Genomic DNA, 26438 nt, shown 5'->3' on the forward strand with positions numbered 1-26438 from the left:
GTGTGGGACACCTTTTTTTTTTTTTTTAGCATGTTTCTTTACTCGGAAAAGGTCTATTTTGATGAAGACTTCACTCACACGCTCCATTATGAAGTTGGCGTGCGTTCACACTGAGAGCAACTTGGTCGATGGGTCTCTTATTCTGGCTGATTGTGGGCGGGGCCAGACGCTCTGATTGCATCTATGTAGCGGGGCTGCAGCTACAAAGAAGTGTCGAACAGGCAAATCATGTGTGTGTGTTGCCTTTTCATAGCGTCGTTTTGAGTTAACATTAACTAGATAGCAAATTCTAATTAGGTAGCGTTAATGAAAAATAAACAAAGTGAAGAGAACCGGGAAGCGTTGGAGTGGCTGGAGTCTCGGCTCTGTAGGAAAACTAATTCCTGTGACTTCCGGTGACTTGTCGAGCATCTTGCTAGCAGTGTGAACGCACAGTTGGTGTGTTTGATCCATCCAGCGTCAAGCATGCGTCTCTTTACTTTCTGCCTCCGATGTAACCTGTCGACCTGTCTCCCCCCCCCCCCCCCCCCCTCCCTCCCTCCCTCCAAATCCACACTCAAACACAAGCCTATCAGAAACAACAAGAGAGGGGTTTGATAACAAGGAAACGAATGCTAACGGGTCGAGTCCTCCCCCGGAGTTTTTCCCCCATCTGTGGCTTTTCCACTTTGCCCCCTCCCCTCCCCCTCCCCTCCCACTCCCCCCAGGTGTCACAGAAGTGTTTGTCTAACTCTTGTTTACTAGTCGGTTGTTGTCGCAATCGCGCCGAGTCTCGTCCTTCTTTGTCTCCCCCGTCACTTGATTGCCACGCGTTTTTTTTTTTACAGCCATTTTAAGCCCCCCCACCCTCCCGTTTTGGAGAGAGAAAGCGCTCTGGCTCCTTGAGACGTTCAGACAGGGACTTTGTGTTCTAGTCGCAGCTCGACTACAATGGCCTTGAATCGTAGGGGAGGGGGGGGGGGGGGAGACGGGTCGGTCGTTTTGCTGAAATGGGTCTGTAGGTTTCACAGCGTAGGAAGGATCATCGTGTAGTTTTTTTTTTTTTTTTGAGGAAATTCAACCAGTTGTGGTTACCATGGCTCTAATATGCATGAGTTACCGCGTGTGACTTGACATGCAGAGTGAATACATTTTGGCTTTGAGGTACTATTTTTGTGAGAGACACTGCAGAAGTCCAAATCAAGCCATAATGTAGAAGTGTAAAACTCCATTCTGTGTGGACACCTTTACCTGTAAGGTAATACTAGATTGTCCCTAACTTTAGGCCACAGCATTTATGACAATGTACTGTTTGGCTGTTGGTTTGAATGAAACTGGTGAAATTATGTTACTGGTCGGTTGACAGATTCTGTTAAATAAAGCAGCAATATGTAATGTCTGACGTAGGTGCAGAAGTCATGTTTTTTTGATTGTGATGATGAGTATATGATGATGATGATGATGATGATGATGCGAAAGGAATCTCCAGCTATGTCTCAACTTGTGGGTTCATTTGCTTTGATTCGTTATTGTTTCCCCCCTTTGTATCGTTATGAAAGGGCGAGTGCATAAAATCAGTGGTTAATTGGATTAATTATAGTTCCTCTGTATCCCTCCGCCTGTGATTCCTCACGGCCACCAAGGGGTTACAATGGATTTATAAGCAAGTTTGGTCCCAATGTGGGCTTTTGTAATGTTTCTAAAAAAAAAAAAAAAAAAAGAAAAGAAATCAAAGTGTTAAATTCGTAGCAAATACTAATCCGAGTCAAAAAAAAAAAAAGTGGAAAAACTGGCATATTGGAAACTTCTGTGTTTTTTTTACATAAAATCTAAAGCGTGTAATTCCTACTCCGTTATTGTGGAGAGGGTTCAGATACTGTACATGTGCAACATTGCTCTCCTTCATCGGGCGGGGTGGGCTGGTGATTTGAACCAGGGGGGGCGACATTCAAAAAGGGAGAGGGGTTTGAATTTTGTATGTTGGAGAGACAAACATGCTACAATTAAAAACTTTTTTTCTCAAGTGTTTTTTATTCCAATGTCTCTGTATCCTTTAATGTATCTTGATAAGAAAAGAAATAAAGATTTTTTTTCTTCGTGGTCGCACTCGGTCTCTTTCTCTATTTATTTGGGGGGGGGGGGGGGGGGGGGGGGCTTTATTGTTTGGGAATCATCAGGGGACCTAGACGGGATCCTTGTGGAACACCACAGGGTCTCCAGCAAAAAGAGGAGTAGATAAATTCACCAGAAATGATCCCAATCAGAGAATGTATAAGAATGATTTAAGATTAGCTAAAAGAAATGTTTATCTATTTGTTCTCGGTTCTATTCCTACTCTAACAGACGGCATTTAATTACCAGGTTTGTTTAAAACGCCTCAGAGGTGTGAATTTCCACAGATAGGTTTATGTAGAGGCACTCGGCCTTGTAAACAGAGCAGTCACTGAGGATGTGGATTGCACCCGTGCTCCCTGTGATCATCACGGGTGTCAATTGGGTGAAGCAAATTTGACATTGAAGATTTTTTTTATCATGCTGATGGAGAGCAAAGAATAAGCAAACTTTCCAGAAATGTATTTGGAAGCCATATAAATGAAAAAATAAATCCATCGGGGAATCATTCAAGACCAATATTCCCTATTAACTGTGTGACTTGTCCCCAGAAATTTAGTCTATTTATATGAACGGGATTGGAAGTTTTGGTGTACCATGATATCAGGTAATTTGATATCAAAAGGAAGGATTTTGCCATAGCTTTGCTTAAGTATGGCAGATTTAGCCTTGTAGCATTTATCATAGCCTAATGAGAGCAAAGAATGATAAGCAAAATTCCCAGAAATGTATTAATTTAGAAGCCATGTAAAATCAATTTAATAAATGAGTAAATAAGTAGGTTAATTCACCAGGGGGAAGGACCAATATTCCTACCATGCAATATAGTTTGGTGACCTACATCTAAAATAACAAAGTTATCACATTGACCAACTAATTATATCTATATCAATAAGTGTTCCATTTTATCCCTAGAAATGCAGTTTATTTATCTATATAAGCAGGTTTGGGAGGCTTTTTTTTTGCCATAGCTAAGGCTTTAGTGATCTGGTGCCCATGGTGATAATTGGAGCCTAATTTGATAAAGACCTGACCTCTAAACTGACGCGACGTTGTCACGTTAATGCGGATGGTGACGCTAATAGGCCTGTTGATCAAGCACGTATCGCCTTGCTTGGACTTGACTGGTTATGTCGTTGAGCGCGTGCCGCCTTTGCTTTGATGTGATTGGCCGCTTGGGAGCGTCCGTCTGACGTTCAGCCCGAGCACAGCTGATTCTCATTTTAAACGCGGGGCGGGATGGTGAAGTTGGGTTAAAAGACACACGGGGACGACGGGTTAGTTGCCTGTGACTCCATAACAAAGCAGGGTTGTTAGGGTCCACGCCGTTCAATTAATACACGTTGGGTTTATACAGAGACTCAGCAGGCCCTCTGTTATTCCTCAATTCATCATTTAAAAAAAAAGGAGGATTTGGGGTTGTTTCCACCAGGAGTGACCTGTCAAAACCCAATTTATTTGCAACCATGTTTGAGGTAAGTGGAGTGTTTCTTCTGACTTAATCTTCAGCTTGGTGTTGCCCCAGTGGAAATTGAACCACTAACTCTGGCAGTGGTACTATAGCCTACCATGCTCTGTCTTACCTATTCTGAACTTTTCCCCCCCCTCAGACCAGTAGTGACGACTTGTTCCTGCCTCCCTACCAAGACGAAGAGATGGTGGACAACCTGCTGTCCAGTGAGGAGTCAGATGGAGGCGGAGGAGGCCTGTCCCTGTCCGAGGCCCTGCTGCCCCTGGTCGAGTCCTCCTCCTCCTCACCCCTCAACCCCTGGGTCTGCTCCACCCGCTACAAGACGAAGCTCTGCACCAGCTACGCCGGCACGGGGTTCTGCACTTACGCCGAGCGCTGTCAGTTCGCCCACGGCCTCCAGGAGCTCCACGTGCCCTTCCGCCACCCCAAGTACAAGACCGAGTTATGCCGCAGCTACCACACCACCGGCTACTGCTACTACGGCACCCGCTGCTTGTTCGTCCACAGCCCCATGGAGCAGCGGCCCGCCTGCCGCCGGCGCCGGAGGAATGTCCCCTGCCGCACCTTCCGCTCCTTCGGGGTTTGTCCCTTCGGTACCCGCTGTAACTTCCTGCACGTGGAGGGCGTGGGCGGCGAGGAGGAGTCGACCGGCAGGGAGGACGAGAAGACCGGGCCCGCTCCCAGCCCCCAGCAGCTCCAGCCCCAGGCCAAAGAGTGGAAGCCGCGGGGAGCTCTGTGTCGCACCTTCAGCTCCTTCGGCTTCTGCCTCTACGGCACCCGCTGCCTCTTCCAGCACGGCCTCCCCAGCAAGACGAAGACCCCCGAGAGCCCGGGAGGCGCGCTCTCCCCGCTCCTGAGCCCGGGAGGCGCGCTCTCCCCGCTCCTGTTCCCGGGCTCGGACGCGCTCTCGCCCTCGTCGCCCTTCTCCTCCGCCTCGCCGACCTCTTCGGGCTCGCCCTCTCCTCCGCCGTCCGTCTCGCCCTCGCCGTCCGCGGAGTCCGCGGCCCACAACGCGTTCACCTTCTCCAGCCAGCACCTGTGCGACCTGCTGCTGCCGCTGGCCCTGCACCTGAAGCAGCTGGAGAGCAGCAAGGCCATGGCGGCCAGCGCCCAGGAGATCTGGGACAACAGGGCGCTGTAGCTGGGAGTGCACTCACTGTTGGAACCATGATTTAATTAATATCAAGTGTATATAGTTTTTTTTTTTGTTTTTTGTTTTTTCCCCAGAGGCCATAAGCACCAGATTTTTTTTTTATTATATATATTTTTCACCTCAATTGAGGTTGGCTTGAGTGCTTGTGATTTACAGGCCAAGATGATACCTCGCCTTTAGCTGTTGTCACAACTTGTTCCCAGATTACATGAACTGTCATTCAGTGGTAGTTGGCTGACTATCTGGAAGACTGAAATTGTCCTGCAGCAAATCAGTATAATGTAACTTTTAACGTTGTACATAGTTGTTGGTATTTATTTGAGTTATTCTAATGTCTGACTTCAGCGTCATGAATAAACTAAAAATTTTTAATCCCGGCCTTTCATGCCCTGTTTTTTTTTGCATATGTAAACTGTTCTATGCTTTCTCTGTAAAAAAAGTGCAACACAAACTACAATACTTTGAGACTATACTTGTAAAATTGAATATAACTACAGCAAAGAGTAGAAGATAAGAGCAATAGCAGCCTATCATTTATAGGCTGAAGTCATCCCATAAATATATTGTGGTGAGTGGCATTTTTGACAAATTAATCCCGTCCAAATGCCTCAGACAAGCGTTTGTAACGCCTAAAATGAAAACGGTGGTGACTGGGATAACAACTACACCTGTTTCATATGATATTACCATATGACTCTAAATGATGGGAGGGCCTAGATGTGTCCGTCTTTTAAATTCGGTAATACATGTGCAACTAACTACAACCTAGGAGAAATGGTTTTAGGTAATATAAAATGTTAGAGGAATAAAAACAAAGTATACGATTTTTGGTCTGAGCAGAAACGATACAGAAAATAATGCTTGGAGCGGCCATGTCAGAAGTATCTTTGCTACTGTTCTTGTTCTGAGTCTTCAAATCAGGAGATATATACTGTATATTGACTTTGTTTCCTCCAGTCAATGTGTTAACCCCAGCCCACTGTGTGGCTGACGTTCCACCGACCAATCACTGGCCTTCACTGTCTGGCGCGTCGCTGTACGGAAAAATGTCAACATTTCAGTCTCGAGAGCCCAGCAGCGTAAAGCCAGACAGAGTTGGTCAGAATAGTACCGGATGTTAAGCGATAAAATGTTTCACTTTTGAAAAAAAGACTAATTGAAATGTACAGATGAACTTATTGGAAAGGCACCAATTGCATTTTCACCTGATACAGATCTTTCCTTCCTTACGTCTAGTCTTTATTTTCACTATGGTATTACTCAGAAACCAGGTAACACGTATTCGCCAGTGGGGGGCTTTTATTGTGAAGGTACCCGGATGTGTCTGTTTCCACCGCTGTGTGCGGCTTGACTTCAGTCTGGTGTGGAGCTCCTTGTGTAGAGCAGCTACGTTGATGTGTAAACTTTGTTACCGACTTATTTTCCAGCCGTCCTAGAGGTAACGTAAAGTCTATTTAACACAACAAATAAAATATATTGTTGGATTTTTCCTGTAGTTGTTATTGCATACTCGGCAAGCTTGCTTATCAGCGTGAATGATTGTACAAGCGGCAATGGCTCAGACTAGTATTTGGAATAATGTGCACAATGTGAGCAGCGTCAGGCTGCTTCATACTGTAACGTTATTTCACTGTTTCCTAGTAAAGCTCAACAGATCTTTATGCATGAAAAAGTTTAACCTTTGCGCCATGAAACCCTAATTTGCCCCTGTCATTCTTTTTAAGTTATCTATTCCAGCTGATAGATGGAGCCCAGCTTTCATTGTGCTAGCCAGGCTTGGCAGGGTGTCCGCTAGCCCCGATACGTTCAGTTAGAGAGAAGGACACGCCAAACTCTGTTTAAAAATGTGTTATTTTTTAAGATTTTCCTCGCCTATCCGAAGATACATACCCCCTAAACCACGAGTCAAGACATTTTACCAATCGCGTGCATCTTGTCGTAAATTCGGCTCATAATCGATCCACCAAGCAGCATTAATTTTTTAATAAAATCGAAACTTTTAAACATGATTTCAACTGCTCGCTGTCACCCACCACGCTGTATTTTGATGGAAGAAAATTGTGGGAGTAACAGCGAACCAATTCTAAAACGTAATTTGTTATTGAACCAACAGCAGCTTGGTACATTCAATGTATGCCGAAGTGAAGAGTGGAGCCTAATGATTCAGACTAGGTTTTACGTTATGTTATCTGATGGTTGGTTTGTTCACGTTTTCTGTAGAGCTGCTTGTCAACCGGGAGGTCGCCGTGAGCATGGCGGACCGGGAGGAGCGCCGCTTCGCCGAGGTTCCCCGGGAGTCCGTCAAACTCATGGCCGAGAGTGCGGGCGTGGAGCTCGGCGACGATGTGGCCGCTCTGCTGGCCGAAGACGTGTGTTACCGCCTCAGGGAAGCAACGCAGGTCAGGGCTGGGTGGATGAAATATTACACTTTTAAAGGTCCAGTGCAATGAGAAGTACATTTCCCAAACTCATAGTGTTGTTCAACAAAGGACATGTTAATGTAAAGGTACCCAACATATTAGAACTGGTAGCGTCAGTCTACTTCCTGGTGTAAATTATGTCAAATATACCCAAATTTTAATAGATGCTCTGATTGGGCAACCGTTTTTCCAGAAATGATTTACATTAGCACCGATTGTAATAAAACTAGATGCATCAGTTTAGGACATATGCTAATATCCAATGAGTTTTGTATGTATGTATGTGGACAAGGACATGCCCCCTTAAGCCAGTGGTTCTCAACGTGGGGTCCGGGGACCACCAGGGGTCCTTCCTGATGAATTGTTAAAATTCACCATTATTTCATTTACAAGACGTTAACACAATTAGAGAATGTAGAAGAATGACTGTTTTGATCATAGTTTCTCTGTTATCTCTCTACCTACAATACAGATAGTCATGGAATTCTGGACAAAATCATATCTAACAATAAAAATATTCTCAGATTTGGGTCTGAGAGACAAGACCTCATCAAATGGGGGTCTGTGGCTCTAATGTGGACTAAACTAGGGTCCTTGATATGAAAAAGGTTGAGAACCACTGCCTTAAGCTACTGAGAACTGTCTGGGCATAAAGAAAGTGGCACTAAACTGTTCTAACAAATTAGATGAACCATCAAAAACTGAAAAATAAATACACTCCTCACATTAGAAATCCCTAGCAAGCTTTTCCAGACTGAATTAAAGCCACTGCACTGCATCTTTAAACTGTTTGAGACAGTTTTATTATTAATGAATATAGGGGAATACCTGATACATGATTGTCTTGGGTTGATTGGATGTGATAAAACTTTAATGATCCCTGTGGAGAAATTGAGACGTTGCAGCAGCAGAGAGAAAGATATAGATAATAACAGGACAAATATAGAGAAGCTGCTCACATTATTACTAAATGGAGGGTAGAATATATACAGAAGTGTCTCCAGACGTGCAAATGTGCACTGTAAGCTGTTCCTGATGCAGACGTAATTATTCATGGTGAGCTATATTTGTCTGTCCTGAACCCACACAGAGCAGCTCTCAGTTCATGAGGCATGCCAAGCGGAGGAAGCTGACGGTGGAGGACTTCAACCGAGCTCTGCGCTGGAGCAATGTGGAGGTGAGCCATTGATCCTAAATACACATCTGCCAGACTGTTCACTTCATGTCACATCTGGAGAAACGGAAGGAGGGGATGACATGATCTCGTTAGGGACGGCACGATACATCGCGATTCGATATATGTCGCGATACAAAGATGTGACGATACGTATCGCGGGGCAGAAAGATGAATCGCGATATATTAGCTGCAGTTTATTCTGCTGTAGGAATCGCAAATGAGACGGCTTGACCATCGCAGTTTCACAAGCTCTCCATCCAAATCAGAATCAGCTTTATTGGCCAAGTATGTCCACATACAAGGAATTTGACTCCAGCTTTTCCGTTGCTCACATTGTACTTACACAGAATAAATATACAGCTAAAAACAAGGACAACACAATGGACAGAGGTAAACCTAAACATCTAACTACTATGTACAATATGCATACCGTATATATATAAAAAAAGTATTAAAAAAAGTATAGAAAGTATATATATATAGTATATATATATATACACATATGTAAACAACACTGGGACAGTAGTGCAATGGTGCAGAGTGCAAAGATGCTGGAATAATTATATCCACAAATCAGCTATTCTACTGATGATGATGATGATGATGGGGGGGGGGGTTGTGAATTATATACATGAGGTAGGTCTTACAGGTTTATTGCAACACCTACCTCATGTATCCACCTCATGTAAATTCTATTATTTGCACTTTGTAATGACTTGACTGGTGTTTCTGCCACTGCCTTCACCCGTATCTGTGTCCCTTGTGTCCCCCAGGCCGTGTGTGGCTACGGGGCCCAGGACGCCCTGCCCTTCCGCTCTGCGAAAGAAGGCGAGCTCTTCTTCATCGAGGACCGGGACATCAACCTGGTGGAGTTGGCCCTGGCCACCAACATCCCCAAGGGCTGTGCCGAGACGATGGTGCGAGGTACGACACACGTGAAGTATCTCCGCTGCGTTCAAAGTCTTTGAGTTGGGGAAATGGCGATTGTTACTGACTTTTGTTTTCTTCTCCTCTCAGTGAATGTGTCCTACCTGGATGGGAAAGGCAACCTGGAGCCTCAAGGGACAGGCAAGACTCGACCACACTATGATTAACACTGGCTCTAGCCTATAGTTAGTAGAGGATAAGGTTCAGGAGGCAATGGGGCTTATGGGAAATGTAGTCTTCATTTGGGAACACTAGCACTACCACTGGTGTGGGATAGAGGCTACCAATCATCTCCACCATGCTCTCATTTGTTCATGAAAATTATACCAAGGTACAATTAATTGGACAATGATATATTGATGTTTAAGTAGTTTCAGCAGTTCTTAGATTTTTTTTATTATTCTTTATTCAGGGATAACAGGGATTTAAATCACAAGAGACATACATCAATACAGTAGAGATATTGATAAGCAGAGGTTTTACACAGTTGAAATGTATCATTATGCACATGTACAATTTTCCTCTTTCCTTCCCGAAATCCTTCTAAAAACGTTTTATTTATTACAACAATTGTAGGTTTCTAGAACTTTGTACAGGCTGAGAAAGGCAGGTGTGTCTGTATAGAGCTGGGAGAGGTTTCGACAAATCAAATATGGGGAGAGACAAAAGAGGAGGGTAGGAGACCAGAAAAAAACAATGATGAGTTTTGTTAATAAAAATAGAACCACAAAAACAGATTATTAATTTGTCACTTCCACAAAATCTGGCCGTAAGAGACCCATTTCAACCAGAATTTAATAAATAATTGTATAGATATATTTCATTTACCAAGTCTATCCACTCCTGTATTGTGGGGCGGTCAGGAAGCAACCAACGTCTGGTAAGAGCTTTTTTACAAGCAGATATCAAAACGCCAAATAAGTACTCATCGGACCGTCTGTACTCAAAATCAATCTTTCCTAAATACAGTGTGCAAAAATGCAAAGATAATTCGAATTCGGTACAGAATATGTTTTTTAATGCTTTGTGTAGAGCTGCAACGATTAATCGATTAGTTGTCAACTATTAAATTAATCGGCAACTATTTTGATAATCGATTAATCGGTTTGAGTAATTTTTTAAGAAAAATAAGTCAAAATTCTCTGATTCTAGCTTCTTAAATGTGAATATTTTCTGGTTTCTTTACTCCTCTATGACAGTAAACTGAATATCTTTGGGTTGTGGACAAAACAAGACATTTGAGGACATCATCTTGGGCTTTGGGAAACACTGATCCACATTTTTCACCATTTTCTGACATTTTATAGACCAAACAACTAATTGATTAATCGAGAAAATAATCAACAGATGAATCGACCATGAAAATAATCGTTAGTTGCAGCCCTAGCTTTGTGTATCTCTGTCCAAAAATGTCCTAATGCTGGACACTCTTCTACCCGCCACAGTTCCCAGTGCGGTGCAGTCGCTGTCGGACGACCTCCTGAAGTACTACCAGCAGATCACCCGGGCCATCCTGGGAGAGGACCCGCACCTCATGAAGGTAAAACCCCCCCGCCGGAGTAAACGGGGCGAGATGCCGTGTCTGCCTCTGAAAAATGTCACACGTCTTTTGACATTTTCTCTCATCCGTTTCAGGTGGCTTTGCTGGACCTCCAGTCCAACTCGAAGATCGCTGCTCTCCTGCCGTACTTTGTTTATGTCATCAGTGGGGTAGGTGTGACTCCAAGGTCCATGGTCATATAGATGTCATAGATATTTAACATTGATGATAGGTGTCCTCATTAAATGGAAAAGTCCACTGTTCAGACACTGTTCGATCACAGTTATATTGTGATGAAGTGTTGTGTTGTAATTTGCTTTTTTGGTAAACTTTCCCTTAACCTGCCTCGTCTACTTCTACTTCAGTTTGTGATTTCCTACATTTCCCAGAATGCCTTTCAACAACCCTCAGAGAAGGGGTGTGAACTTACCATTGATGCTTAGATAGCTTTTAGGGTGGATTTTTCAGTGGGGTCTGATTACCAGGGTTCCTACGCAGGTCTGGAAAGTCTGGAAAAGTGTTAAAAATGAATTTGATCATTTCCAGGTCTTGAATAGTTTGGGAATTTGAAACAAATGTCTGGAAAAGTATGGAAAATGTTGCGGTTCAGGTCCGATACACACATAATTCTAGCTTTTATGTAGAGCCACTTTGAGTCCACAGTTTTTGTTGATGTGAAGAATAATGTTCAGATAGAGGGACGCTCTTATTACCCAGCCGCTGTCAGCATGCATTATATCAAATACCGACCAAAATCAAATCCGGTCAAGAACATAGGGTCTGGGAAAAATATGGAATTTTAAAATGGAAACCGTGTAGGAACCCTGCCAATCATCTCACATATTCTGATATTTGTGGCTGTGAAGAACAATCTTCATCTATACAGTGATATGACCTAGTTAGCAGGGGCAAGATGTCTATCTGCGTAAATCATATTGAACACCAGACAAAATCTTCAAAACAAATCAAGGTCTGGAAAAAGTATGGAATTTTTTAATTGAAAATGTGTAGGAACCCTGGGTTACATGATTCTACTTGTAGGGGGATCCTCATTAATATTTGGCTTTCATTTAGATCGATTTAGTCCCCAAGCTTGATTCCCCATGAAATATTAAGAAAACCCTTCCAGTAGACTGGCAGGTTATGCATCAAAGGCAGCGAAGGGGAGGAATAATGTACGGATTGAAAGCTTCACAGGAGGCTACGATAACATAAGGTGAAACTTTAATGATCCCCCTGGCGGAAAGTGGGTCAGAATAATAACAGGATACAGCAAAGAAAAATAGAATGTAAATAATAATATAACAAATGGGGGGCATTAAACATAATGCAACCAACAGTTAACAACACTAGAACATAGTAAGTAGAAATATATGAATGAAAAGTGCGGCAATTACAGCAATAGGTGCACAGAAGGCCATACATTTATACAGAAAGTATCTAGGCATGCAGATGTGCATCATAAAAAAACGACACCTTTCAAATATATTCACTTTACAGATATAGATAACATGTAGAGCAGTGGTTCTCAACGTGGGGTCCGGGGACCACCAGGGGTCCTTGAGGGGGTTCCAGGGGGTCCCCATCAATTTGATGAATTGTTAAACTTCAGCATTATTTCATTTACAAGAAGTTAACACAATTAGAGAATGTAGAAGAATGACTGTTCTGCTCATAGTTTCTCTGTTTTCTCCCTACCTACAATACAGATGGTTATGGAATTCTGGACAAAATCATATCTAGCAATAAAAATATTCTCAGATTTGGATCAGAGAAAAACTCTCGTCAAATGGGGGTCCTTGATATGAAAAAGATTGAGAATCACTGATGTAGAGAACATACAGTTATGCATATGTGCATTAGTAGCTGTTCAAATCAGGGGAAAAAAGTTTTGCATTCATCTGTGGGCCTACAAATTGTGATTTCAGAGTATCCCACTAGATTTTCCCATTTTCATATTTACTTTACTGCTCTATTAACCTGCTAAGCGTTAACACGGGGCGTCTTGGGCTCTTCCCATCCAGGTGAAGTCGGTGAGCCACGACCTGGAGCAGCTGAACCGGCTCCTGCACATGGTGAAGAGCCTGGTCCAGAACCCCTACCTGTACCTGGGCTCGTACGTCCGCAGCCTGGTCTCCAGCGTCATGTACTGCATCCTGGAGCCGCTGGCCGCCTCCATCAACCCCCTCAACGACCACTGGACCCTCAGGGACTACGCCGCCCTGCTCCTCAGCCACATCTTCTGGTAACACTAACCCCCATTTCTTTGGTTTCTTGTGTCCCGAATGGAGGCGTAGGTTCAAATCCCACTTGGGACAAGCTGTTTTGATTACGGTTTCAAGGGCCAAAAAATTCCCAAGGATTCAGTGTTTTCCCCCAGAATTGTATTCTTGTCAGGGTGGGAAAGACTCATTTAGACCAGTGGTTCTCAGCGTGGGGTCCGGGGACCACCAGGGGTCCTTGAGGGGGTTCCAGGGGGTCCCCAGCAAACTGATGAATTGTTAAACTTCAGCATTCTTTCATTTACAAGAAGTTAACACAATTAGAGAATGTAGAAGAATGACTGTTTTGATCATAGTTTCACTGTTATCTCTCTACCTACAATACAGACAGTCATGGAATTCTGGACAAATTTATGTCTAGCAATAAAAATATTCTCAGATTTGAGTCGGAGAGACAAAATCTCATCAAATGGGGGACTGTGGCTCTAATGTGGACTAAATTAGGGGTCCTTGATATGAAAAAGGTTGAGAATCCCTGATTTAGACCATCATGGGACACTAAAACTCTCCATCAAAACTAGTACTAATAATGATTAAAAACACATTCATTCATACTTTTGTGGAATCTTCTCAAAATGAAGCTCTACAATTCCCACAGACAGCAACTTGCATCATATCCATCATATCAGAGGTAGATGAGATCTGATGAGGTCTGATATCTGTTTTGACACTTTTTTAGTTTCTCTATGATTTACGACTTTTCAGACACCATCTATTTATCCAAATAGTCTAAATTGAGATGGATGTTAACCATAAGAAGAATGGTCACCCCTTACAAAATAATTCATAGCAAAACATTTAAATAAATGAAGGTACTTAATAAACCATAGTAGCTAACTGAAGTCCTTGGTTGAGAAAATATCAACTTTTACTGACTGGATACATCTATATTTTAGAAGATGTGAATGATAAACTACGGGTAATACATTTTTTTTTTTCCCCAAAGGCATTTCAGAGCAAAACTCTTTAAATGTGTTTGTGTTTCCAGGACTCACGGTGACCTGGTGAGCGGTCTGTACCACCAGATCCTGCTGTCGCTCCAGAAGGTTTTGTCCGACCCGGTCCGGCCGCTCTGCTCCCACTACGGAGCCGTGGTGGGGCTGCACGCTCTGGGATGGAAGGTACGTATGCCGCTTCCATCTGTAAATCTTCTGTAAAATGTGTTCCAGCATTAAGAATTTTTAAGTCAAGCATGATATCCACCATGCATCTGGTCCGACTTTGACAAAAAATTGGAGGGATGATGCATTTTGGCACTTTTGTTCTGGTGTTTCAAAACATTACAATGATACCTTACAATGTGCATCTGCATGTTCTGCACATATATCTGTACATATATTTCCTCCATCTGATAATGAGAATACTAGCTTACTATGCATATTTGCATGTCCTAACACTTTTCTGTATATCTTCCATTTTCACATACAGTATGATAATGTGAACAGTTAGCGATGCACATCTGGTTCAAAATGTAATCCATCAGCGAAAATGCTGTATCTTCATTTACTTATTAGCTATCTTATTTTCAATATGTTTGATTGTTGTAATTATTTTATGCCTTATTCTTATCTATATTCCTGTGGTTCTCAATATGGGGTCCAGGGACCACCAGGGGTCCTTGAGGGGGTTCCAGGGGGTCCCCAGCAAACTGATGAATTGTTAAACTTCACCATTATTTCATTTACAAGAAGTTAAAACAGTTAGAGAATGTAGAAGAATGACTGTTTTGATCATAGTTTCTCTGTTATCTCTCTACCTACAATACAGATAGTCATGGAATTCAGGACAAAATCATATTTAACAATACAAATATTCTCAGATTTGTGATCGAGAGACAAAATCTCATCAAATGGGGGTCCGTGGCCCTAATGTGGACTAAAGTAGGGGTCCTTGATATGAAAAAGGTTGAGAATCACTGCTATATTGTATTCTTTGCTGCTGCGATACCTCAATTTCCCCCTGGGGAATCGTTCAGTTTTCATCTAATCTCATTTACACTCGCCTCTCTTCCCCTGCTCATCTAAATGATATCCTCTATGGAATCTGTATGAAAAGATTCTGTGCATTGACCTGTGTGTGTGTGTTTTCACTGCCAGGCTGTGGAGAGAGTGCTGTATCCACACCTCCCTGCCTACTGGGCCAACCTGCAGGCGGTGTTGGACGACTACTCTGTTTCCAACGCCCAGGTCAAAGCAGACGGACACAAGGTCTACGGAGCCATCCTGGTCAGTACGGCTGAATACTACTACTTTCTCTCTTTTTTTTTAAGATTTCTTTGTGCCTTTATTGTGATAGTTTTACAGGGTAATAAGAACACGATTATATTTATTCCAAACAAACCGCTGTTGTTGCTTCTGTAATCAGTAAACACATCACTTTCTGTGCAGCAGAGGATTTTTCCTGGGAAAGAAGGACCATCTCAGAAGTGTTTAGAACAGCAAATGTAAAAGCTTTCATGACCTTTCTATAGATGGACTCACTATTGCATGGCATCAATCAGCAATAGAGAGTACCAAAATTGAATATTACTATAAAATTGAATAGTATAGAGCTGGAATGTAAAATGCTAATCCTAATATTGGTTCAGGAACTATTTTATGTGTTGCATACAGATTTCAGTCTAGCTGGGTTCTATGTGGTTTTACTCATTAAATCAGACAAGGCAAGACAAATGGTTAAACTAAATTTATGTACATTTTGAAATGTAAGAGAAACATCAGAGGTGTTGTAGTTGTTGTCATCAGTCACTGACCTGGAAAATTTCTCAATACAAAGGTTGAAATATTCATAATCAATTGTAATTGCAGTAAAACAATGAACCGTTTCCCTCCCAGGAGAAGAGACTTGGCCTATTTGATGCTGTTTGACATTTATCAACAATAGAAATAGGCTGGCTGACTGGTTAACATGGGGGAGGGGGGGGGAGTCTGGAGTCACGTTCCAACTGTTTTATAATCCAACTAAATTTTCCACTCCATCCTGCAGGTGGCAGTGGAGCGTCTGCTGAAGATGAAAGCTCTGTCTCTGTCTCAGTCGGCGGAGGGGGGGTCCAGCGGTCAGCCCGGCTCCGCGGCGGGCGCCATGGGTTACAGGGTGAGCTCCCCGGGCCTCAGCCCCCCTCCGGAGCCGCTCTCGGACGCCGCCCTGGGAATCGCCAGCCACCTCCAGGCCGGGGGCGCCGGCTGCCCCTGGGAGGAGTGGACGCCCGTCCCGCTGCCGGCCATGTACTGCGAACTCTACTCGTTCTTCGGGGACAGCCTGGCGGTCCGGTTCAGCACGGGACCCGGGTTCGGCAGCTACCCGCCGTGCGCCCCGTCCCAGCCCAGCGACGCGAGGAAAGACCCCCCCGGCCCCGCCGCCAACCCGGATACCGCCCGCAAGATGCCGCAGCTGACCGCCAACCTCAACATCAGCCCCAGGCAGGACGGGAGTCCTCGCACCGAGCCCCCCCCGCCCAGCCTGGCAGCTACCGGACCAGGGAGGTAAAGCAAACTAATGCGATGTCCTGGCCTACACATCATATTCTACAGACTTAAGAAAACATCTTTGTTTGGTACAGATCCCCGCAAAAATCACACCATAATCATTTCAATGAAAATGAGAATAATGATGTAAAAATTATCATTCCCTCTAATATCGCAAATCATATCACAATTGCAATATCAGTCAAAATAATCACAATTAGATATTTTTTCAAAATCGTTCAGCCCTAGATCAAACTTAATCCGTTGAATGCATTACTCTATGATAAAAGTTCATTAATTTCCAAATGACAGAATCCATTACTGCAGCATTAGTTGCAATGAAGGTGCCAGATGTGTGTTGGATTTATTCTACATATGTGCTGATAATGCATGCGGAAAACTAAATGCAGTGTTGTGGTTGCTGATTTTTCACCTCTCCATTCATTCATTCATTTCATCAGTGAGTCAGAGTTGTAGCAAAGGTTAATTTTTGCACTTCAACCAATAACCATAAATAATCAGTTTCATCTCAATATGGTTGAGTCATAGGACCCTTGTGCAGAAGCAACACAGCAACACAAATGCATTATGGATTAAGTTTGATACCAGCATTAAATTACAGTCGCTTATTGTGCACAACATTGTCCTGGTGTCGCATGTTTTGAAGCGTTTTAACTCTGAAATCAAATTCATGCCATTGACTTGGTATTTATGTTTATGAAAGGCTGAGCCGATTGCTGTCCCACAGGGCTATTGTTGTTGAGTCCAATAGCGAGTTTAGGAATGACTAGCAATGTTGTGATCTAGGGATAAGTCTAAGTATAGTCAAGTTAATTTAATTTATATAGCACCATAAACACAAAACACAAAACGCTTCACAAGGTTAAAAGAAAAAGAAAACGTAACAGTAAACAGTCTAAAAAGTAAAAAAAAAAGACCAAATATATTTCAGCAAGTAGATAAAAAAAACAGTAGTAGTGGGGTCTTAAAATGATTTTTTAAAATGGCAATGGATTCTGCTCACCTAACATTTTCGGGGAGCTTGTTGTGAGTAGGTGCTGACTCTGTATTGGTAAATGTTTATGGCCATATTATTATTTCTCATCGTCCTATGTCTTGTCTTTTTCCATCAGATCTCTGGCTCGCTCTTCCTCCTCCTCCTCCTCCTCTGTCCAGCGCTCCAGATCCTCGTCGTCCCGATCAGGCCAGCGCTCGGCGGGTCCGTCCCGGGACGTTTTCCCCAAGGCCCGGTTCACCTCTCCTCAGACCGGACCCCCGGCGTTCTCCTTCCTCATCGGCGGGCGGCAGATGGGCCGCCGTTGCCAAGGCCGACGCCCCTTCCAGACCATTTTTGCCCCGACCCCGCCCCTGTCCGCCGTCCCGCCCCGCGCCTACGCCCACAAACTGCCCGTCATCGGCAGGGTGGGCAAACCCGTACGGCGCTGGGCGTGTTCCCATTACTCCCTTCATCTGCCCCTCTAAGAGAAGAGAAGAGAGGCTTGGGCAGAAGGAAAGGGCTTTAGACTGCAACAGATATGGGTTTTTGAAAGCCGATATCGATATTTTGCAACAGAAGCTGACGATAGCCGATATTCAATATCTTTGGATTTGGTTATTTTCGTACCAAAAAACTGCAAGGATTTTGTATTCTTGGCAGGGTGGAAAAGCCTCTGAAACAGCATTTAGACACTAAGGCTTTGTTCACACTGCAGGCCTTCATGGTCAATTCTAAATTGTGGCTCATATCTGTTTTTTCTGGATGTATTCTACGATGTAACCCATATCCCATACCAATATGAACTGACACCGGTGTTGAAAATACGCGTGTGAAGAGTAACGGTAACAAAATACTTCACATCCATTTTTGTTTTGAACACATTTCAGTTATCGTATGCACCTTTGAGTATGACTGAATCGAGTTGTCTCCCCAAATGAGGGAAACAATCTGAATTTTGACAATTTCAGCTGCAGTGTGAACGGAGCCTAAAACTTTCCACTTAAACCCCGGATGATGATGATGATACTAATATTAAAACATTGATCCACAGATGTATTGAATCCAATCAAAATGACTCATTAGAATCAATTCAGGTTATGGGCTTCCCATAGATACCCAGTATAGTATTTTTCATATCCATCATACCAGAGGTGGATCACACTGACTGGACCAGATCTGGTTTCTAATAAAAAGGCCAATATCGGCCTGATATTTCAGCAAACCAATATATCGGTCTAACCCTACTGCAAAGCCCTGTGTTCTATTATCTACTGAAACTGAAGCACTAACTCAGACCTGACAGTGATCAACGGCATCCCACACCCTGTCTGTCTAGGAGGAGAGACTTGAGCCTCAAGGAAATAGGAAAGGACACAAACTTAACTCCATACTCTAAACATGTTAGAGTATTTGGAGTAATGGACAAAATGGTTATGGAAGGATTATTTTTCTCCAAAGTGCTGAGACTGTTGAGAGATCGCACAGCATTTACCATGTATTTGAGAATATTTTCGATGTTTTGTACATAGCTGTTGATTTCATAGAATAAAAGTTCCACTGACTCAGTTTTGAAGCTTCCGTTTCATTCGTGCAAGTAGGAAACCGGCTATGATGCGGCTGACGTAATATTACCAATTGTTTATATGCAAATGAACTGCCTCTGTTGCCTGTTCTACCTTTTTAAATATTTAAAGGCGGACTAGCTTAAGTGTCCGGTTGCAGTACTGTGGATTCCTGCACAGAAAACAGAGCAGTGCCAGAAACAAGAATGGGCCAGAGTTCGTCTTCGTTGAGGACGTTCTGCCGGGTCAACGCGTTCGCTTGCATGGTTCTCGGTTACGTCCTCTTCGTTTTCCTCGGAGGCTTGGTGTTCTCGGCCATAGAGATGCCGGTGGAGAAGATCCTCAGGGCGGAGGTGGGAGAGCTCCGCCGGTCCTTCCTGCAGGAGAACCCGTGCGTGCGGGAGAGCCGGCTGGACGAGCTGCTCGGGAAGGCCCTGGCCGCCGAGGACAAGTACGTCGCCGTGCTGAAGGCCGACGGCGAGGAGCGCCACTACGATTTCACCTCGTCGCTCTACTTTGTGATCGTCACTCTGACCACCATGGGTGAGAATGCCATGTTGAAATTGGTAACAGAAAAACAATATGATGAAACTTTAATGAAACTAGAAGGGCACTCAGAGCGCGTAGACCTCCGCCAAGGTTCATGCTATTATTGCTTGTTCATGAGTCGGATCTGGATCCGCTCCAAAATTTAATGGGTTCTTCCTTGGCCCATGCTACACCCTTCCACGAAGTTTCATGAAAATCGGGCCGGTAGTTTTTCCGTAATCCTGCTAACAGACAAACAAAGAGACAAACAAACAAACGGCACCAAAAACAAAACCTCCTTGGTGGAGGTAACAAGGATACAGCAAAGAAAAATATGCGATAAGCAAGTAAATGTCGTCCCCCAGGAATGATGCAGGTCCCACTTGAGCCAATCGGTAACAAGATGCATCATCTCAATCAGACCTATGGTGTCTGAGCCATCACATTTGAGTTTGAAATTGTGACCTTTAGTTATAGCGCCCTCATTAGGCCATAATATTATTAGTAGTAATATTTTAAATGCCAGAACACATTGTGAGGATGCCCGATCCATATATCATGATCACGACAAATGTCATTGATGACTACATTTTTCTATCAGGTGTTTGTAAATGGGTACATTCCCTCCCTCCGTACCTCTTTCTCTACATTCCCCCAGGTTACGACTTATTCACCCCCATATCAGACGGGGCCAAGATCTTCTGCATCTTCTACTGCACCCTCGGGATCCCCCTCACCCTGTTCCTCCTCACCCTCCTGTCCGACCTCCTCCTCCCCGTCGTCACCCACGCCCCCGTCTACCACCTGCAAACCCACTGGGGCTTGCCCTACGCCCGGGCGCCCCTCGTCCACGCCTGTCTCCTTTGGGTGCTCGTCGTCGTCCTGCTTTTCCTTCTCCCCGCCCTCGTGTTCCGCCTGGTGGAGCCGGACTGGAGCTTCCTGGACGCCCTCTTCTTCTGCTTCGTCACCCTGAGCACCATCGGCCAAGGGGGCTACTCTCTGGGGAGGACCTGGGACCAGGCGGCCAAGGAGACGCTCAAACTCCTCACCACATGTAAGAGGAGTTATATGTGAGAGACCTAGCTGTGTTGCATAAGTGACTAGATGTCCTTTATAAAGTCTTAAAATGATTTGAATTGAGCTATCTAAGGCCTTGAAAGGTCTTAAATATAGGAGAATAAGGAGAATAAAGGATAAGTTTGGCAATTTTGGACCTATATATAATATTTCTCTTACATTCCTGTAGTTCTTGGACTCACAGAGAATATTGGCTCCTGACTCACAGCTGTCTGTTCGGTTGCCTCCTGCAAACAATGAGTCCAAATGGGGTTTGTCAGAATATGGCCTAGCAATGGAGATCGCTGTTTCAACTGACAGCTGACTCTGGAGCCAATATTGTCTGTGGGTCCAAGTACTACAGGGATGAAAGAAACAAATTATATGTAGGTCCAAAATCACCAAACGTATCCTTTGAGTTATAACCTCTATCGAGCTCCATATCTGACCAAGTAATCGTTATTTCTCTGTTTCTGCTGTTCTTCACAGGCTACCTGCTGGTGGGCTTGGTGGTGATCATGACCTTCAGGGACACCGTGTTGGAGGTTCCCCAGGTCCAGGCGCTGATCAGGCTCTTCTCCGGGCCGCGGGACAGAGAGCTGGAAGGCGTCCATCTCGACGACCTGGTACTGAGCGGACGAAAGTATGAGGAGGAGCCGCGGTACTCCCTGCCCATCTCCACCATCACGTCCAGTCCCATAGAGCCGACACTCCCCTCCCCAGACCTCCACACAACCAGAACTTCCAGTCCCAAAGCCCCCACCGTCACCTCGGCCTCCACTTCAGACCCAGAGACCAGATCATCCAAAACATCTCCAAAACCCATCGTTCCTCAGCTCCCTGTCCCAACTGACAACTCTCAAATATTGAAATAGATAAAGCCTACTGGAGTGAATTGGACTGCACTTAATCATTGTGAAGTTATGTAGAGAGGAACTTCTGAACTTGTCTTAAGGTTATATGCAATGTGACTGTGTATTCACCCTGTGTATGATGTGTGTTTCTTTTTTAAAGCGGAGCTGCTATGATGCATAACAAATATCGGAGAAATCTGACAATAAAGTTATATCGTATCGTATCATTAGCCTGATATGAATTGTGCTGTGCTGTTACCTCTAACGTGGTGAATGTGTAGTTCCATAATATATTACCTTTTTCAGATCCAGTGCAATGACTTTAATTCAGTTAGGACAAGCTTGCTATGGATTTCTAATGCGAGGAGTGGCATTTCATCAGTTTTTGATTCACCCATTTTGTTGTAACTGCTTTGGTACTGCTTTCTCTATGTTCAGCCAATTCTCAGTAGGTTGAGAAGACGTCAACATGTTTAACAACTAAACAAACCTCTAGTTTGTGACTTCTTGGTCCATAAAAAAATGACGGTACCGCTCCTTTAATCAACATCAAATTACTAGTAGATCCAAGTGCTTTTTGATGCCAGACGCTGAAGTCAAAAATGATCAGCGTGGACAAAAAGCTTGAGATGGGAAAATGCGATTCTCATTGCACTGGACCTTTAACAATGTGTTAAATTGTATTATCTGAATCAAGCCCTTAAATGGGCTTGAATACAGTTAAACAAAGCAATTGGACTCTTAAATTCAGTTTTAGAGGCCTTAAAGATGTTCTTAGTTTTCCTTCCTGATAGGTCTACAGTTGTTTTTATTTTCGCCTTGTGAAATTGGTGTTATATTTCATTCTAACCGGCATTAAAAAGGTCTTCAAAAGTCTTAAATTGAACTTGATAAAACTTGCAGACACCTGATAGAAAATGACCACAAGGTGTCACAACAAACCACACTACAGCTGCAATGGAGATCAAAGGCCGTGTAACAGAATGACACATTTAATTGGTCATCAGTTTAATATTTGAGCAGACCTGATGTCCCTCTGCTATGTTAGTAATCATATGTTTAATTGTCAGATAGGTGCGGACTGACCGAGTTGTACAAAACATTTCACTGTTGGTTGGCTTTGTAGTTCTGCCTCGACATGTTTGGTAAAGATAAGAGGGGCGTGTAATATCTGGGCAGCTGCAGAAGCTTATCATATCCTGAAATACTTTACAAACCAACCTTTTACACTGTATGTGAGACCAGAAATACCTTTTGTGTCAGGGGCAGTTATGTGGTGGAGGGGTATCTTTTTAAATACTTCTTTCTCCTTGACTCCCATCCCAACTATAGTCTTTGTTGTCCAAGTATCATTGTTGACCCGATCATTGTTGGTAAGTTCTCACCCACCCAGAAGAATTTTATTTGTATTGGTTTCAGTGGAGAGTTTTGGCGTCACACGATAGCCTAAATGCTGTTTCAGAGGCTTTTCCACCCTGACAAGAATGCAATTCTGCAGGGAGAGGCTGAATAATTCTATTTTTTTGGCATGAAAATGGTCAAATTTAAAGATATTGAAAATAAGCAAATATTGTCTATTGGCAGATTCAGTCCAAAAATATTGTTATCGGCCTTCGAAAAACCATATCGGTTGAGTCTTGCCTTGTCAGTGTGTTCCTCTGTTTCTACTGTTCTGCCTGCTGGTGGGCTTGATGGGGATCAGGACTGCAGCTTCATTCCAAAAATATCAGTATTAGTCGGCTTTCAAAAACTCATATCAGTCTAGCCACATTCTACTGACATCATTCAGAAACTCCCTCATTCTTCAGGATCGACTCCCATGCGGTTACACTGTGTTAGCTAACCGTCAAAGGCCGCGAAAAAACACAGAAGTACCATATTTTGTGCGTCTTTAAAGGAGCATTAAGTAATCTATGACTTCTATCGCCCTCTATCGACGACCAAGGAATTGCAACAACATGGACAGGTCTCTGGCATAAATAATAAAGTCACATTTTAGCAACAGACAGTAAGTTAGCTAGGAGTAAGCTAGCTAATTTAGAGCAGAGATTCAACAGAACTGGGTGGGGAGTTTTTGTTCCAAACAGTACAGGCTGGAAAGTGAGTTTTGAAAGGTAATAGAAGATTATATATTGTGTAAAACTAATCATAATATTAAAATTGAGTGTAAAAATGTCATTACACATTTTGAACAGGATAAATATAACATTGAATTCATTGTAAACGTATTGATTCTATATGGTAAATTTCACATCCATAAATGCAAAATAACAAAAGTTACCCCCAATTTCACTAGATTTTTATGTGAATTTAATGCATATATTAAGAATCTCAAACTTATAAACACTAAGAAAAGTAATAAAACTGTCAAACTGTACGGCGAACTCTTTAAAGAAGAATAACATGTTTTGTTTTTTATCATAATTATATATTAATTAAGTTTATTTATCCCAACTCTGTTTTTTTTTTTTTTTTTGGGGTAAATAATAATTATTATTACTTTTATTTGTTTATTTAAATTCATATTCTTATTTCTTTGTATACTACTATGCTGAGCACATGTCTGCACTGTTTGTATATTTGAATGTTTTTTCAATAAAGATTGGAAAGAAAAAAGTTTTGAAAGGCACAAATCTCAGCACCTGGCAGGAAAAAATGGCACTTTCTGCCCTTTTAATGAACCATCTAAAAAGCCTTTCTTCAGACTGTACCACTGGGAAGCCTGTGGCAGAGTTTAAACAGAGGCCTATTCTGTGTCGTCCCACTGTGGCTGTTTGTAAGAGGCAGAGAGGGAGTCCATGAGCCACCATGAATCAGAGCTTGTGCCCAGTACTGGCAGCCCTAGTCCCTCCCTGGCGACACACACACACACACACACACACACACACACCCAGCCTCTCAGCTTTGCTTGTGTATTAGGTCATCCGTCTTATTAGGTCACCTCCTTGACATGATGTGTACATGCATTGAGGTTTTAGGGTGGAGGTTTTGATCTTTCTTGTGTAGCATAATTGTGTGTGACCAGTGTAGAGTTATGCTGTATTTAGGATTTTCTTGAACCATACAAGAGCATGTAATCCTTCAGTTGAAGTTGAAACATGGCAATCATCAAAATTGGAGTTACAAGCAGCAATATACATGAAATTGTTACAGATAAGAAAATATGAAAAAAAAACAACTTCCAGGAATATCAGTTGTTTGTTTGGTGGTCTTGTGTTTAGCTGAGTCACTGGTCTGTGGCCAGTGACTGGTCCCGGTCTCCCAGTCTGACCTGTAAGCCGCTCAGACTGGTGTGCTCTGGTTTGGTGGACCAGCAGGGGGACAGAATGACAGATTGACGGTCATGACAGCCTTGTGATCTCCCGTCACCCGACACATGAGCCTCCAGCCGGCCCCCGGGTCAAATACTGTGTCAAATAATCATCTTGATGACTTGATGTTACACAAAGGGTTTTCTTACCGGGTCAGATGATCCACACCAGTAACCTGCAAGGGAACTGAACTGGTAATACTGGTTCACTGTTGATTTATAGCTGCTGAACCTACTATTACTACTACTACTTCTGTTACTACTACTACTACTATCACCACTACCAGCCTTATAAAAAAAAGTAGATGCACATGTGCTTTTTTTGACATATATGAAATGTTTTTTATTATCTATTTAAATTTAAATTATCTAATTTAAATGTCTCTTTGCATGTGTAATTAGGTTTACATGTGTTAAACAAATATGATGTCAGGTGAAAATGTGAAAAAAAGTTAACTTAAAAAACTTAAAAAAACTTAAAACTTAAAAAAACTTAAAAAACTTTAAAAAAAAAAAAACTTCACCTATGAACTGAATTTTTCACATCTGACGTTAAAACTCACGTGTGATGTCAGAATACGTGATGGACAATGCAGTTTCTGAGCTTGTAGATTTTTTTTTTTATTATTATTTTTCTTCTAAATACTTATTATTTTGTATCTATTGCAATTAATATACTCCATTTTGTTTAGATTACCATTTGTTAAAACAGGGAGGAGCATTCTTGTTGTCTTTTTGTTTAGTTTTGTTTAGTTTTGTGTTAATGCAGCAATTTTATGTTGTATTTTATATTATATGAATGTAAAAGGCTGTATTTCATGGTGTTGAAAATTTAAATAAAAATATTGAGGGAAAAAAGAGAATACAACGTGAAAAAAAGTCACATATGAAAACGAATATGTACAAAAAGCACATGTGCTTTGAATTCACAAATGGGTTTTCACATGTGACTTTTCTCCTGAGCCATTGTGCACTTGAAATCAAAATCATGAAAACTGAATGATATGGCACCTTTAATGTCATGGTATCACACATAAATCATTTTAAACGGTACAGTCTTGAAGAACACGATCGTCCGTGAAGGTCATGCATGTGACTGTGGATTCGGGTCGTGGTTTTCTCTGACCCGGTTAATATTTTCATGGCATGTGTGCAGACTCTTGCTGACTGTCGCCCTCTGTGCTGTTCTGACGGACAGGTGACAGGTGTTTGGCTGAGCCGGGGCTATATTTACCAAGGTCAGAGCCAGGGGAAGTTTGGTAGAACGTCGGCGGGGCTCTGATTTCTCCACCAGCTGTCAATCTCAAGTCTATGTTTTGCCATACCTAGAAAGAAAAGGATTTTGTCTGTCGTTTTGACTTTGAATGTTCTATTTTCTCAGTGGTGGAGCTATAAAACGCCATAGTTCTGTGTTGAAATATTTGGGCGTCATACCTCATACCCACCCTGCTCTGTTATGAGCCTGATTCATGCAGAGGCTTCGACCACCCGCATGACAAAAGGACTAAAATATTTCATTCTTTCTTTCACCAACCACAGCAAAAAAAAGTGTCTTTTGTCCCCCGCTGTCTGGGGCAAACCTCGCCCTACGGGACATTTCCTCCTG

At 42.9% G+C, this 26438-nt stretch overlaps 3 protein-coding genes across 3 annotated transcripts; all 3 read left to right on the forward strand.

Annotated features, from left to right (window-relative positions):
- The first annotated feature begins 3557 nt into the window (after positions 1-3557).
- Positions 3558-4703, forward strand: cth1 (cysteine three histidine 1). Its single transcript, XM_071544078.1, has 2 exons — positions 3558-3566; positions 3702-4703. The coding sequence occupies exons 1-2, from the start codon at positions 3558-3560 to the stop codon at positions 4701-4703; spliced, it is 1011 nt and encodes a 336-aa protein (XP_071400179.1).
- A 2240-nt stretch (positions 4704-6943) lies between these two features.
- Positions 6944-19078, forward strand: taf6l (TAF6-like RNA polymerase II, p300/CBP-associated factor (PCAF)-associated factor). The gene is made up of 11 exons (XM_071544085.1): positions 6944-7114; positions 8226-8312; positions 9086-9236; positions 9330-9380; positions 10685-10779; positions 10875-10949; positions 12804-13024; positions 14050-14182; positions 15158-15286; positions 16047-16543; positions 17659-19078. The coding sequence occupies exons 1-11, from the start codon at positions 6968-6970 to the stop codon at positions 18005-18007; spliced, it is 1935 nt and encodes a 644-aa protein (XP_071400186.1). The 5' UTR covers positions 6944-6967; the 3' UTR covers positions 18008-19078.
- Positions 19079-19290: 212 nt separating this feature from the next.
- Positions 19291-21543, forward strand: kcnk7 (potassium channel, subfamily K, member 7). Its single transcript, XM_071544079.1, has 3 exons — positions 19291-19627; positions 20271-20666; positions 21158-21543. Exons 1-3 carry the CDS (start codon positions 19291-19293, stop codon positions 21541-21543), a joined length of 1119 nt encoding a protein of 372 aa, XP_071400180.1.
- The last annotated feature ends 4895 nt before the right edge of the window (positions 21544-26438 follow it).

The sequence above is a fragment of the Centroberyx affinis genome, unplaced genomic scaffold (genome assembly GCF_046629955.1).
Source record: "Centroberyx affinis isolate AG114_WGS23_722 - 3 ecotype Tasmania unplaced genomic scaffold, CSIRO-AGI_Caff_v1 ptg004451l_1, whole genome shotgun sequence".
Taxonomy (NCBI): domain Eukaryota; kingdom Metazoa; phylum Chordata; class Actinopteri; order Beryciformes; family Berycidae; genus Centroberyx; species Centroberyx affinis.